The 16,420-nt window shown below is 45.2% G+C and overlaps 1 protein-coding gene across 1 annotated transcript in view; it reads left to right on the top strand.

The window, feature by feature from the left end:
• MLPH (melanophilin) overlaps positions 1–14,807 on the top strand; it is a 103,676-nt gene extending 88,869 nt beyond the window's left edge. Inside the window, exons 14-17 of the mRNA XM_060232163.1 lie at positions 1,489–1,575; positions 4,332–4,389; positions 13,425–13,522; positions 14,628–14,807. Of these exons, the coding sequence (XP_060088146.1) occupies positions 1,489–1,575; positions 4,332–4,389; positions 13,425–13,522; positions 14,628–14,654 (270 nt within the window). The 3' untranslated portion in view covers positions 14,655–14,807. The remainder of the gene's footprint in view (positions 1–1,488; positions 1,576–4,331; positions 4,390–13,424; positions 13,523–14,627) is intronic.
• Positions 14,808–16,420: the final 1,613 nt, after the last annotated feature.

Genomic DNA, 16,420 nt, shown 5'->3' with positions numbered 1-16,420 from the left:
ATGTACATAATAACATAAGAGAAGCCATGTTGGATCAGGCCAATGGTCCATACTCTGTGTCACACAGTGGCCAATACACACACACACACACACACACACACTGTGGCTAATAGCCACTGATGGACCTCTGCTCCATATTTTTATCCAATCCCCTCTTGAAGCTGGCTATGCTTGTAGCCGCTGCCACCTCCTGTGGCAGTGAATTCCACATGTTAATCACCCTTTGGGTGAAGAAGTACTTCCTTTTATCCGTTTTAACCTGTCTGCTCAGCAATTTCATCGAATGGCCACGAGTTCTTGTATTGTGAGAAAGGGAGAAAAGTACTACTTTCTCTACTTTCTCCATCCCATGCATAATCTTGTAAACCTTTATCATGTCACCCTGCAGTCGAGGTTTCTCCAAGCTAAAGAGCCCCAAGCGTTTTAACCTTTCTTCATAGGGAAAGTGTTCCAAACCTTTAATCATTCTAGTTGCCCTTTTCTGGACTTTTTCCAATGCTATAATATCCTTTTTGAGGTGTGGTGACCAGAATTGTACACAGTATTCCAAATGAGACTGCACCATTGATTTATACAGGGGCATTATGATACTGGCTGATTTGTTTTCAATTCCCTTCCTAATAATTCCCAGCATGGCGTTGGCCTTTTTTATTGCAATCGCACACTGTCTTGACTTTTTCAGTGAGTTATCTACCACAACCCCAAGATCTCTCTCTTGGTCAGTCTCTGCCAGTTCACAACCCATCAACTTGTATTTGTAGCTGGGATTCTTGGGCGCAATGTGCATTACATTAAGTATTTTAATGTTAAGCAGTGATCAGAAAGTTTATGGGTAGAAATCACTAGATTAAAAGGGAAGTATTGAATTTTGCATGCGGGATGGAGATCAATTTATAATTGCAGAATAGTGCAAACACTTAGAGCTGTTCTACACTCTATAGATGCAGATGCACAACTGTGAAGGAAACTCCCTGGTAAATTCTGCTAAATCCTTAGGGCACCATTCAGCCTTGCATAAGGAAAGGAATAGTGCTTTTATCTTTTTAGTTTGGTGTTACCCATTTTTAACAACAGCACATTCCACCTCCAGGGCTATGTCTGTAGGAGAAGCCCAGCAGGAACTCATTTGCATATTAGGCCACACCCCTGATGTCACCATTGTTTCCCACAGCCGGAACTCATTTGCATATTTGGGCACACACCCCTGACACCAAGCCAGTCGGAATTGCATTCCTGTGCATTTCTGCTCAAAAAAGCCCCTGTCCACCTCTATGGAGAGATGCAGCTAAAGAACAGTGAAGGTTTAGGGGCTCAAATCCAGGTGGTCTCTTAGCTGCACAGATTATCAGGAAACTGGGCTCAGGGGTGCAGGAAAAGGGTGGGCAGGGTAGATGACCTCTGGGTGGGCAGGGTAGATCAGCCATCATTTCCTGTGATTTTGCTCTGCAAGGACCTGGAGCACTATTTTCTTTTTCTTGTTTTTCCCAGGTTTTCACTGTCTATCTCCCCAGAGGTGCACAGAACTCTCTGGAGGATCATAGTTCTGACTCTACAGCATCACCTGACAACTACAAAGTGAGTCCCTCTGCATTACTGAGAAATCCACTGGACAGTCATGCCAAGAGCAGAGGTCTATGCTGGGTCCAAGGGAATGTTTATCTCTTTCCTTTCCTTCGTTCCTAGTTGAGATGCAGTCCAAATCTGCCACCTGTTTTAAAATATCCTTAGTAATGACTGCAGGCCTCATCCAGAATGCCTCCAGAGCAGGTGATTAGTGGATTTTGTACTTAGCTTAATAGTTGAATTGGTGAGAGATGGCAGGCACAATAGGACAGTTGAAACCCCATACTGCAGGGGTGACCAACGGTAGCTCTCTAGATGCTTTTTGCCTACAACTCCCATCAGCCCTAGCCAGCATGGCCAATGGCTGGGGCTGATGGGAGTTGTAGGCAAAAAACATCTGGAGAGCTACCATTGGCCACCCCTGCCGTACTGAATGAAACAGAAGAGGTTCTTAATTGTCAATCTGTTAAAATATTTACAAACTCTCCTCTCTCCCAAGGCGTGTAACAACAGATTAGAACACAATCGTGTTTTAAATAGCACAAGCTGCAAGATCATAGCAATTATGTAAATAGACACAAGATATAAAATGTAATAATTTTAATGAAGTTCCTACCATATTGAGATCATCTAATTATTCCAAACAGAATACCACTTCTAACTTCCTTGGGAAAAGAAGAGGAGGTTGGATTTATACCCCGCCTTCGCTACCCGAAGGAGTCTTAGAGCAGCTTACAATCTCCTTTCCCTTCCCCTCCTCACAACAGGACACCCTGTGAGATAGGTGGGGCTGAGAGAGTTCTCCAAGAACAGCTGTTGAGCAGAACAGCTGTGAGAGAGTTATGACTAACCCAAGGTCACTCCAGCAGTTGCATGTGGAGAAGTGAGAAATCAAACCCTGATCTCCCAGCTAAGAGTCCACACAAGGCTGTGCACAGTACTGATTGGCTGCAAATGACTGATGTCACTAATCCATCTTCTGTCTCCTCCCCCCTAAAAATGTTCAACAGGATAATAATGGGTGGGGCGGGTCTGAGCCTCTTGAGGCTCCAGCCTCTTGAGTTCTCCTTTCCTCACTCACACAGGACAGTGCTATCTGCTTTCTGTTAGCAAGGAAATTTCTTGTGGTCTAAGGGGAATGTTTCCCCACAGACCCTGAGGTATCCTAGTTCAACTCAGCTGGATCTCCTTCACTTATAACATTTGTGACCCTGATTCTAATTCATGAGAGAATTAATTAGAATTACAGAAGTTAAAACTAATTTGTGTTGTCTTTGAGTTTTCCATTTTTTTTGTTTGTGTGCCAAATGAGCAGACTCCATCTCTCGTTCTGTCTTTCCTGTTTCCCTTGTTCTCTTGCCTATCTTTCAGTTTCGTGTGCTCTGTCTTTTAGTTTTAAAATTTCTAATTATCTTTCTGCCTGTCTTTATCTCTCTTCCTGAGCTTATATAGCAATTTCATTCTCTTCTAATTCTCCATATTTCTAATTGTTCTGCCCCCATCGTTTCTACAGCTTCCGCTTCAACAGCTTGGTCGTCATCGATTGATTCAGCTCTTTGGCCGTTTTAAAAGGAGTTATGACAAAATTTTACCTCAGAAGTTACTTTTAAACTGTTTGGGACCTTTTTTGGTAGTCATCACAAGAAATTTTCCTGTCAGATTTGGTAGCTTTCATTCTTAATACCCCACTGCTCTAGCACCACTTTGCAATAGTTTGGGGTGGTAGGAGCAGGGCATAAAATATTTTCGGCAGGAAAACCTTCCCACAGCCCAGTGCCACTGTCCTCACAGTGATAACGTGTATTGCTTTTAGAACTGACTGCTTACACTTCAACTAGCACAACATCCAGCACCCCTCTGTAAGAGGCCAAAACAGTGCTCATTTCCTGGCCTGCCAGTGCTTGGCACTATATACTGATAAGCCCTCCAGATGTAGATTGTTATTGTTTTCCTGAGGTACCCTTTCCCCTGCCTTGGCAAAAACTGACTATAACAGTTTTCACCTTTAACACCAGTAAGAAGAACACAGATTGAACACAACAAGAAAAAGATTTATTTACTTTGTGCGAGTGTGGGGAGGTAAAATGGGGTTCTTAATGACCAATTTTGAAATATGGAGAGTGAGCGAGGAAAGGTTTCTTAATCTTTTGGAATAGCACTAGAGCCTTTTTAAACCACAGACTTGAGTCTGCCCAGTAGCTTTCCAATCACCCCAAAAGATGACTACATATATACCACTATGTGCCATACCAGGCCTCCACACTAAACAGCCTGCTTCCCCTTGAAGTGACTGAAGACAACGTGAGATCCCTGCCTTGCTTAAGAAACCTCTCAGTCTTTTCTGACTCCAACTCCAAGGGCTTCTTTTCCCTCTTTCCCTCCCCCTCCCTCCATAGACTCTGAAGGTTCATTTTTGGCTTTCTGTCCAGACCACCAGCATAGAAAAGGGACGAACTTGGCTCTGTCAGCCACATACCTTAATAAAAATAAGCAATTTTGCTTTTTAAAACACAGTGGAGGTGAGAAAAGAGACTGTACTGTCTTTTTTCACTGACTATATGAACTTATCTTTAAAAGAAGACTTTACAAAATTTAAAATAATAGCAGATTGCTATCCCGAAGAGTGTTGGAAGGTGGCTGAATCAGCATTTAGTTTGGTGGCCAAAATGCCTGTATTGAGGCAGCTGAGTTTGAGTCATGGAACAAAAAAAATGCTGCAATGAATCCTGATTCATACATATGTTTGTGTTCCTCTTGTGCCCTTTTAGGTGATGTCCATGCCACACCTTTTGAGGAGAAAATTTGCCTCTTCCTTTGAAATTGCAAGTAAGTCTTATGCTAATTTCTGTGTGAAGTGAAAGGAGATGCTTATGTGCAGTGGGCACAGTGTTTATGAAACATCAATAGGGAAGATCCCCCTTTCCTCAAAAGGGAGGTTGGCTAGGAATGTCTTGATGGCCCTTCATGGTTGCTGAGAGATAACTAGAGCTGAAGCACTGTTAGAATCCTACATGATTGGCCCAATCATACAAAAGGAAGCTGACCAGGATTTTTGTCCAAGAGTTAGCCTTTCTGAAGATTATTAATTGGTATAAAATTATACTAACTGATATAAAGTTTTCTGTCACTCACAACGAGTTAAAACAAGACAGAGAAGCCAAAAATCACAAGGTTTTAAGGTTCTGGCCCCTGTTCCAGCTCCATTTGGATGTACTGTCTCCAGGGCGTTTTTGTAGGAAAAGCCCATCAGGAACTCATTTTCAGCTGGAACTGTGTTCCTGCTAAAAAAAAAAGCCCTATCTCCCATCTTGCATTCTAAACTGAACTTTTGCCAGCTTGTAGGCAGAAGTTTTAAGGAAGCTGCAACTGAAATATTGAGTTGTCTATCTCTGGTAGATAATGCCATTAAGGCACAGCCAACGTATGGCAACCTAGTAGAGTTTTCAGTGTTAGAAACAAGCATGTGGTTTGCCACATCCTGCCTCTGCAAAGCAACCCTGGACTACCTTTGTAGTCTGCTTAGTTTCCCAGATCTAATGAGATTGGGCTAGCCAGGGCAGGGAGATATCCGTCTAGGACTTGCTTAACCTAAGAGCCACATGGAATAAGTGTGACATGTTTAAGAGCAACAAATCAGTAACGTCAGATTTTGAGAGCAGGAAGGAAGGCAGGCAGGCAAATAGATGGGGGAGGAAGGAAGTGGAAAGAAAGCAACTTTAACCTTAAATGCATTCTCCAAGCTGCCAGTCAACACGGCAGTGGAGGCTTCAAGAGCCACATAATATGTGTGAAAGAGCCACAGTTCGGCCACCTCTGGTCTAGGACATATGTCCTCAACTATTTTGAGCCTGCAGGCACCTTTGGAATTCTGACACAATGCGGCGCACAGCCCCAAAATGGCTACCAGTGGCCAATCAGAAGCCTTGCTGAGCTTCTGGCACCACCCACTTTCTATGCCTGGAAAGGCACTGGCAGGTGCCATGGCACTCACGGGTACCATGTTGGGGCCCCTGATCTAGGACAACATAATCCAATAGTTTCCAGGAGCTGTTGCTCCTGAGGTTATGGTCACTGGAGGAAGAGACTGGATTTCTACCCCACCCTTCACTCTGAGTCTCAGAGTGGCTTACAATCTCCTTCTCTTCTTCACCCTACAACAGACAACCTGTGAGTTGGATGGAGCTGAGAGACAGGACAGGCCCAAGGTTACCTAGCTGGGTGTATGGGGAGGAGTGGAGAAAACCTGGCTCTCCAGATTAGAGTCTGCAGCTCATAACCACTACACCAAAATGGGGGAGGTGGGGATCTGTCCACAGAGATCTGTCAGACTAGATATTCTCATGACAAATGGATGACGTTAGACCTTCCGCTCTGGCAAAAAACTGTGATACACAAACTGGACCACCGTGTGACCGATTTTGCACTAGGGCTTGTTCCGAGTGGAGAGCCCTTTTGCTCCCGGCACTTCTCTCCATTTTAACATGTTGCCCTGGACAACGACGACTGCAGATTTATACTCTGCCCTTCTCTCTCTGAATCAGAGACTCAGAGTGGCTTACAGTCTCCTATATCTTCTCCCCCCACAACAGACACCCTGTGAGGTGGGTGGGGCTGAGAGAGCTCTCCCAGAAACTGTCCTTTCAAGGACAACTCCTGAGAGAGCTATGGCTGACCCAAGGCCATTCCAGCAGCTGCAAGTGGAGGAGTGGGGAGTTAAACCCGGCTCTCCCAGATAAGAGTTCGCACACTTAGCCACTACACCAAACTGGTTCTCCCATGGCAAGCAGAAACCGCTTGGAAGAGGATCCTGCTTGCTGTGGAGGAGTGCCACACGAACTCGCAGCTCTGGGGTGACTTGTGCAAAAATGGAGAGAAGCCCTGGGAGCAAAAGGACTCTCCACCCGGACAAGCCTCATGCAAAATCAGTCCGAGAACGACGGTGTCTCCATCATTACTGTACCCCAGCAACTCTGGTTTCACCTCCTCCTGGTGTATCCAATATGGGCAAGGATCTTTTGCTATTGAAACAAAGCAACCACTGAGCCACATAACAATGCTTCGATATATGACAAAAAAAGAGAGTAATGGTGGCTCTGAGTTTATTTTATGACTTTATTTTTATTTTATTATCTTTATGGTCTGCCTTTCTCACTGGGTCTCAAAGCAGTGCAAATCAATGCAGTCAATATGAAGAGACAATTAATAAGCTGTGTCCTAGGACTATGATTACAAAAATCTGAAGAAGCATACTATATTAGATATCATACAGAATGCAGATACAAATCAGGAATATAGTATTTTTAGGAAAAATGCAGAAAGAAAACAGCAATATGTACCACAAGCAGATAATATTGTCCTTTACGTAGCGGATGTAAGGATAATCTGGCTGTGACATCTGTCATCCCATTGCTTGTCACAGTTGATCTGGCTTGCAAGGCTGGTGTCCCCTTCCTCCCTCACGGTTCCATATGCATCCCTCCCAAAGCTGCAACTCAGTGGAAGAAGACGACTATTCCAGATAGGAGTGTACCATTCTTCATTCAAGGGTATATGATACACAGTGGTATAGCCTGTGGTCCAGGACCGGCCCTAGGACACATGGTGCCCTAGGCAGACTCGTGGCCCTCTGCAGCACCCCACCGCCTCCCTCCACCACACCTCTTCCTCCCTCCCTTCCCCACCAGGCCTATTTCAATGCCCAGGAATGGCCGGTCAATTGCCACACTCCTGGGATATCTAAAGGTGCCACCCCCACCCCCCACTGATCAGCTGATTGGCAGATAAAACCGCACTGGAGACTCTCGACTCCTATGCCGGCCCTCCCATCCTCACTGTCAGTGCTAGGTTGAGGGGCAGACCAGCAGCAGTGGGAAGGACCAGCGAGCTGCTGAAAAAGTGGCCGCCGCTGCCTCCTCCCCACTTTCTTCCCAACCCAGGAAGGAAGTGGAGAGGAGGCAGCGGCAGCAGCCCCTTTTTCAGCAGCTCGCTGGTCCTTCCTGCTGCTGCTGGCCTGTCCCCTCAAGCTTGCACTGACAGTGAGTGCGTGAGAGGGCCAGCATAGGAGCCGGGAGCCTCCAGCGCAGTTTTACCTGCCGATCAGCTGAGGCTGAGGAGCAGCCAAGCTCAGCATTTGCCTAGGGGGAACGGGGGGAAGGCCGAATTTGGCGCACCCGCCCTGCCAGCGCCCTTGGCAGCCACCTGGTTTGCCTACTGGGCGAGCCGGCCCTGCTGTGGTCCCTTTCCTTTTATAAAGCACCTTCCTAAACCATTCTGCTGTAGTAGAGCCCTGTGACCATGAAATATGGTACAATCGCAATATTTGTTTAAAAAAAAATGAAATTGATTCACGTCTTTTTTCATTTTTCTTTTTGTGTTGGTGCTAAAGAGATGAAGAATTCTCAAAAAAGAATTTCTGACTGAGATAATATAGGTTGAGAGCATTGCATATTCGGAAAGCGCTCTATCAGTGTAAAGTACTATTAAATGCTGATTATAAGTGCTTCCTTGGGGAGAAGGAATGAGTAAAAGCAATAATTCTCCCATTCTTTTAGATTAAAAATGAGATGATAAGGGGCCTATTTCTTGGTCTAGACCTTGCAATACCCCTTCTATGGACTGTTGAGAAAAAAGCCATATCCTCTTCCCCCTGGAAGGTTAGGAAGATAAGCAAGAACTTCTCTCCGGCTATGCTGACGCTTCAGTGACGTCAGGACAGGATACTAATTGCTTCTAGCTGGCGGAATGGAAAGCTCTATCTGCTTGCCACTCTTCCATTCAGTGACGTGCAAAGTGGCTCCGGGAAGTACGCAGATAGGGAAAATGGGAAATAGGCCACCGTGAATGGAAAGAGGCTGAAATGGCTGACCCTGTAAGCCGAGCAGTGCTTTTATCTTTCATGACACTGCAGGCAGGGCCGACCCTGCCACTAGGCAAACTAGGCGATTGCCTAGGGCACCAGGCTTCTGGGGGCGCCGAATTGGGCACCCCCCCCCTTGTGACTCGGTGACATCATCAGTGGGGGGGGCACCAAAAGTGAGCCTTACCTTGGATGCCGGACAGTCTAGGGCTGGCCCTCAGGAAAAAGACTTGATGAGATTTTAAAAGCAGTCACCCTGCAAGAATCTGTTAGGGTTGGAACCTCCAAGTGGGATCTCCCAGAATTACCACTGGTCTCCAGATGACAGAGATCAGTTCCTGAGGGGGAGGGTGCTCTCTATGGTATAGGGATGCTAGCCTCCAAGGGGGATCTGGGGGTCCCCTCAAATTACAGTTCATCTCCCGTCTGCAAAGATCAGTTCCCCTGAAGAAACTATTTATTTTATTTTATTTTATTTTTGTAAATTTATAGTCCACCCTTTCCCATAATGGGCTCAGGGCAAATCACAACGTGGTAAAAACAATTAAAACCAGCAATAAAACAAACTGTTAAAAACTATTAAACCATTAGATCAGAATTAATTTAAGGCGGCATGGATGGTGTGAGCGCATAAATTAAGACACGAATGTCACAGGCAACTTGGATATCCAAAGAATGTCAACAGTTTCAACCTGATTTTAGCAATCAAAATAGCAATCAGTGCTGGGATGCCAGTTGAGTGGTGCACTCGGGGAGGGACGGTGGCTCAGTGGTAGAGTATCTGCTTGGGAAGCAGAAGGTCCCAGGTTCAATCCCCGGCATCTCCACTAAAAAAGGGTCCAGGCAAATAGCTGTGAAAAACCTCAGCTTGAGACCCTGGAGAGCCACTGCCAGTCTGAGAAGACAATACTGACTTTGATGGACCAAAGGTCTGATTCAGTATAAGGCAGCTTCATATGTTCATACTAAAAAAAGGATGCCCGCTTTCCTCAGCCATAAGCCTGGTAGAACAGCTCCATTTTATAGACCCTCTGGAATGGTATCAAATCCGGTTTGGAGGGTGACCCCTATGGCATTGTACCCCACTGAGGTCCCTGTCCTCCCCAGGCTCCACCCCCAAATTTCCAGGAGTTTCCCTGTTCTTATCGGGGTGGTTTGGGTTTTGCCCTAAGAAAATAGCAGCTATTTCCAGATTTCCTCTCTAATCTGAATTCTTTGTGCTCAAGAAAGTGTTGAGAGTTGACTTATAGTACAATCCTAAAAACACTTTCCTGGAAGTGAGGCTTACTGCTTAGAATTGTTTCATCAGTGCAGTGTCTTAAGAGCCTGACTGGAAAGCAGAAAGCCCCTCCCCACATCCCTGTTTGAAACGAGTTGCCAACTCCAAGTTGGGAAATTCCTAGAGATTTGGGGCAGGGCCTGGGTCGGGGAGAGTTTGGGTAAGCATGACAGGAGCTCAGTGGGGACGTGATGCCACAAAGTCCACCTTCCAAATCGGCCACTTTCTCCAGGAAATCTAATTAGGGATGGGCATGAACCTTAAAAAAAATCAGTTTGGGCAACCCCCAAGCCAAACCCCAAGCTGAGTTAAAAGGCCCCAAACTGAGCCAATCCTCATAATGGCGTTATAATATAAACCCTGTTCCCAGGCTTTCTGAGCAAATGCCAGGTTGAAAGTTGTGGTAGAGACTTTGTGTCCTTTTCGAATGCATCTTAAGAATTCTTTAAAATATTCTTGACAGTTTTTGTAATGCTGAAGAAATGTTGGAAATTAGTTCACTGGAGCTTTTGTGCATGGAGATAGATTAGTGGCGTATCCCTTGCTTAAAGATAATGTGAAGCAGAAGCATCAAGGTGACGTCCTGTCCATCATTGGGACTCTACACTTGTACTTTATGGACATTACATGGTTACGCTGTATATTGTATGCTTTTGTGGGGTTGTGAATGTGTTTATTGTCTTTACCTAAACTTGTAACTTAGATATTATTCTAACTCATAGTAATTTTGGTCACTATAACTTTCGGGTTGTGTTTTTCATATCCACCTGGAAGCTGGCAGCCCTACCAGTGGTGGCCAAGGGGGCAGGTTTCTTAAGTCAGTACTTGATTAAACATCTTGATTTGGCTGCGCAGCACAGAGTACACAAAAAGGAGTCTCCCAAGAATTGGCAGGGACAACACAAGACAACTATAGCAGCGCCAACCTCACGGCCTCACTGGATCTCTTTATTTCAGTCTCTTCGGGGTATTTTACTTTGTTATTTGATGGAAATAGAATTCTCTTTGTAAGGGACCACAGCAGCTTTGTACTTTTTCCCAAAAATATAGGCTCTCAAGAACTTTAACTCAAACCACAGATTTATTATAACACAAAGTCTTAACTTGGGGATATGGGAGATATTTACACAGGCTAACACGTTGCTCAGTTGTTTCAAGCTTCACAATCACTTTTTCTTCCTTTGAGTCTCTCTCAGTTTCCCAGTTCACAGTTTCCCTATAACTCACTCTCCACCTCTAGCCAAGGTCTGGCCTCTTGGGAATGATGTGCCAAGTCTCACCCCTCAACTGGAGCCACTACTACCAGTTCTTCTGGTGTCTCAGACCCACATCCACTCCCTCAACCACCTCACTAGATCTTCTGAGTTGTCTATAGGTGTCTGTGACCGTTCAGGTCTTGACTGACTCACACTTGTTCCTCACACACACAGCCCTCTTGGCTGGTTTTGTCGAGCTTTCAGCCTCTGGAAGTCTTTCCCGCCACTGTCTCAAGCTCCTTCACAGGATCAGCTACCCTCTCAGCCTCTGTCAGGCACGAACTGACCCTCTCAGTCTCTGTCAGGCTCCAACTCTGACAGACTTCTGACAGGCACCAACTCCTGTCAGACACCAACTGACTGAATGACTGCCTCAGTAGTTTCTGTCACTCAACCACTTTCCCTCCCTGAGAGCTCCAAGCACTTTGCCCCCACCCTCAGGTCACCTGACGCAGGCCCTGTGCGTCTTCAGTTAACCCCTAGCTTTCCGTCACAACAACCTAGAGGCTTCTGTCTGAAATCCACCCAAAATTGTGTGCCAGAACGGTACAGAATCACTGGTTCTAGCAGCTGGGTTTAATTGAGCCCAGACCAACTTAGTACTCTGTAGGTCAGCCATAGCTCTCGTGGCAGTTGTCCTTGAAAGGGCAGTTGCTGTGAGAGCCCTCTCAGCCCCACCCACCTCACAGGGCATCTGTTGTGGGGGGAGAAGATATAGGAGATTGTAAGCGGCTCTGAGTCTCTGATTCAGAGAGAAGGGCGGGGTATAAATCTGCAGTCTTCTTCTCTCGATGTTCAGCCTTCTGAGCAAAAATGCTTTCCCCTTCTCAAAACTCTCGCACGAAAACATAAAACTCATTTCTCTCAACACATTATATAATCAGCCCTTTCAGCTGTCAAATGTGTAAATCTAATAAAGATTAGCACAGCTGTATTTTACAGTCTGCTACAATCAACCTTAAATAAATCATCTTGGGGGAAAATGTGCTAACATTACCCTTGGAATTCTTTTTTTGGAGATCAGAATGGAAATTGCAAGGGACTTGTAGCTACTGCTAACCAGTGTCTCACCCACACACATCCTTGCCTGCCTCTGCTAAAGGAAATGTGGGGCTTACCCAGGCATCTGCTAATGCTTGCAGACAGCCAATAAAACCATGAAGGTGTGAGGTTTTGCCAAGTAACACTCAGGTAGACTTATACTTAGGAAAGCATAGATGAAGCTTTATTGATATGCTACCACCAACACTACTCTGCTAATGCTTGCAGACAGCCAATAAAACCATGAAGGTGTGAGGTTTTGCCAAGTAACACTCAGGTAGATTTATACTTAGGAAAGCATAGATGAAGCTTTGTTGATATGCTACCACCAACACTACTAGTTCAGACCTTTCGCTACAGAGGTCTTGCCAGAAGTGAAACTGAAGCCTACAAGCAGTATTAAGTAATTTCAAGAAAGCGCAAGCTTCTCTTCACCCCCCCCCCTCCCCACAGAAACTTCAAAGACATAATTCTTCATGCAGCATTTCACAGTGCACTCATCTCCTTATCTTCAGAGACATGGAGGGCATTTCCATCCTCTGTCTCCAGACGGTCGAAAGGGAGGAGGGGGGAGGCCATGCATTTCCAGGCACCTGTTAATGGCTCTAGTGTGAGAGACAAAACCACCTTACACAAACCGTTCCCATAACAGTACACATGGTAAGAACATAAGAGAGGCCATGTTGGATCAGGCCAATAGCCCATCCAGTCCAACACTCTTTGTCACACAATAGCCACCAGTGGGGCTAGAAGCCCTCCCACTGTGTCTCCCCCCCAGCACAAGAATACAGAGCATCGCTTTCCCAGACAGAGAGTTCCAACAATAAGCTGTGGCTAATAGCCACTGATGGACCTCTGCTCCATATGCTTATCCAATCCCCTCTTGAAGCTGTCTATGCTTGTAGCCTCCGCCACCTCCTGTGGCAGTGAATTCCACATGTTAATCACCCTTTGGGTGAAGAAGTAATTCCTTTTATCAGTTCCAACCGGTCCCATAACATACCACATAGCCAGATGGTAACAGTTGTGTTGTATGTAAAAACCGTTCAGGAAGAAAAAATAACACAAGACAGGAGACATACTATGGATCTTGACAGAAGGGAACAATGGCATGGATTTCTTTGCTTAGACTGAAACATCTATGAGAGAGACATGTCACCTCCCACCTTGCTTCCAATTCCCATGATATGGCCCTGATAGCTGAAATAAATGTCTTCCAGGACATCCTAGATCTGGCCTTGTACCTGAGGGATCTTTCTCTTTGTATTAAACCTCAAAAGAAATCACTTCTTTTTTTAAAAAAAAAGAGGGAAGGAAACATACTGATGAAGTATTGATGCAAAATATGTATCACATAGCAGTAGCAAGTGAGTGATAGCAGTTTTATCCTGACATGTTGTAATACATGAGCCTGGTTTATCTTTTCAAGGCAATGCTGATTCTTTTGCACGGAACTCCTATTACAGAGGGTCTCTGACGCAGCGCAACCCCAATGGGAAAAACAGGAAAGCCGATCACATCTTTGCGGCAAGTATCCCAAACCCGGACGGTCATTTTCTTGTATATGAAGACTATTGTGGCGAACTTGGAGACAGGAGCATTAGCTCATGGCAACAAAGAGTTATTAGAGCAGCTCACACACATACAAATGCACACATACACAAACAAACAGTGGTTAGGGAAACTGGATGGAGCTGTCTTTGTTTATTTTACAAAACAAGACACTTACAGACATATACCGCCCAGGTTCCCACCTCAGTTTCTTTCTTCTCCAAAGACTTGCCAGCTTCCTCTGAAGGTGGAAAGAGTGGGCAGGTAGCAAAAGACTGCAGGATAACAAATTGTCACAAACAATGTCAAATGAGGCACCTTCGTACTTGACAGGAAAATGTCATTCTGCTAGCTCACCCAAGAAAAGTTGCGCTGCCCTTGCACTGGGTGTTCTCAAAATTGCCATGAAAATGGGAATGCATCAGTCTGGGAATCTTCTGGGTTGTAAGAAATGGTACCAGTGCAGGGAAAGGGAGAAAAAAGAGAGACCCCCGATATTATTTGCACTGTTGCCTTTTGAATATGGTAAAGGTGTGACATTTATCTGTCACAGCTTTTCAGATTTTTCAGGAAAAAGCATAGAGAGCCATAGGGGTTATTTTTTAATTTACATTATTCTCTCACTTGGACTCAAGGCTGATTACATAGAGTGAGTCAATACATTCAAAGACTGGGATGTTCAATGAACAATGAAATAGGAATTAGGAACTGCAGTAAGATTAGGGTTGTAGAACCAACCAGGAGTCTAAAAACAATACTGAAGCAAAGCATAAATGTTAAAGATGACACATTAAATGATGTAAAAGGATCCTAGTTTTGGCAAAGACCACAATCCCTAATAATTTTTCCAAGTAACTTTGTGAATCATTTAGTACAGTGCAGCTCTGTTATTAGCTATGCACATGTAACTGATTAGTTATGCCCTCATAAAACAGTTATGCCTTTCAGGTCCATTGAAGTCAGTGAGATTAGAAGGATATAATTCTGCTAAGATTGCACTGTTGTTCTGTCAGATGAATTAGTTATGTGTGTTTTTTGCTTGTTGGTTTCAAAAAACTCACATCCGTGTTTTCTTCCACAGAAGCCTGTGATGACCCATCGATCGTGAAAGGTTCTTCTCTAGACCAGCAAGACACTTCCTCTTCAAGGCTTCACTCCTGGTTTTCTCCACTTCCCTTTCTTGCTTCCACCTCTGTCTTGAAACAGAGGAAAGAAACATGTTAGTGCTGGAAGAAATTTCTAAAGTAGCATCTTCATGAAAGTAGTGTCCTGAATTTGTCTACAAAGCACCATACAAAGTCTACAAAGCACCCTAACCCTGTCCAATGTAAAGACTTTTCCTCCACCACTAATCCACTCAGGTTATGCAGGACTAGTGTTTCCTAAATTATGTGTCTGTATTCTGTTATTTGGGCAAATCTCTCTTCAGTCACCTTGTCTAGATCGCTTGGCCTGTGTTTAGCTTTGCAACCCAATAGGTCATTCTGCACTTTTCTGGGCTTTGAACAGCCCTGGATTTAATTCTTGTTTCCAGTTGCCTGCAGGCAGAGCACGTGTGCTAAATCCTGGACTACACACAGCCCCTTGGCCAGCAGATCAGTAATGCATCCCACTCACTGGACTGTGGCCCACCTGTGGAAGAGGAAGCCCACAAGTCTGTTAGTCTTCAAGGGTCACAGACCTCTCTTTGGTCCCGCAGGCAAACGTGGCTCTTCTGTACTTTGAGCTCAAGCAGGCTGCTGCACGTGCAGGCATTAGGCGCAGGCCTCAGATTCAGTGGGAGCTCACAGGAGCACAGCTCCTGAACCTTCCTGAGAGTTCTACCTCCTCCTGAGAGTTCCTCCTCCTCCTCCTGAGAGTTCCACCTCCTTGCCCATTGAATAGTAGGTGCAGCTGCATAACAATCCCTGGATGAGCTCCAACACCTATTTTTCTACAAAATGACCCCTGCTTAGAGGAGATACTTTGTGTTCCAGTATGCCGAATGAAAGAAGGTAGTGGCAGAGACTGCCCCCCTCCCCAGGATTTCTAGGGCTGGGAGAGTTGGAAATGAAGTCTGGGGAAAGCAGAGTTTGGGAAGGGGGAGAGAGCTCAGTGGGGTATAATGCCAGGGCTTTGTTTGTAGCAGGAACTCCTTTGCATATTAGGCCACACACACCCTGATGTAGCCAATCCTCCTGGAGCTTACAGTAGGCCCTCTACTAAGAGCCCTGTAAGCTCTTGGAGGACTGGCTGCATCAGGGGTGTGTGGCCTAATATGCAAGGGAGTTCCTGTTACAAGAAAAGCCCTGTGCCATAGAGTCCACTCTCCAAAGCTATCTCACTCCAAAGCTATCTCACTGGAGTCTGGAGATCATTTGTAATTCCATATATCTATTTGATCCTGCCTTTTGTCAAAGAAGTTAAGGGTGGTCACATTTTCATCACCCCTCACCCAAACACATGCAATTTTCAATGTATGTATGCATTTGCACCAAGAATTTGTTGCAAATACATCCCACATCCAAACTTGTAGGATTACATCAGCAGCACCCCCCCCCCCCACACACACACACACAATCACCCATTTTGGACCACTGGAGGATATTAAAGAATTCCTTGAGCTGGAAAAGTCTCAGTCGTGCCTGAACAAGCAGCCTGGGTGCCAAGAATGCACTGTAACCACCCCAAATGGGCAGGTGACGAAAATGGGTTTACTGCATTCTGAGGTGCCAATATAAAGGGCTACAAATGGGTATTCAGACCTTTTTCACCTCCAAAAGGATGGCATCGTTCTGGCCTTTAAATTATTATGTCCAGACTTAATCCATCAAATGTGATTGGCACCTAGTCTTATGGAGACAGGGAGAGATGGACAAATTTTCTCACACATCA

Source organism: Heteronotia binoei, chromosome 1 (genome assembly GCF_032191835.1).
Source record: "Heteronotia binoei isolate CCM8104 ecotype False Entrance Well chromosome 1, APGP_CSIRO_Hbin_v1, whole genome shotgun sequence".
In the NCBI taxonomy this organism is placed as follows: domain Eukaryota; kingdom Metazoa; phylum Chordata; class Lepidosauria; order Squamata; family Gekkonidae; genus Heteronotia; species Heteronotia binoei.
Note: the sequence above shows the minus strand (reverse complement) of the source record. Positions and strands in the feature narration are given on the sequence as shown.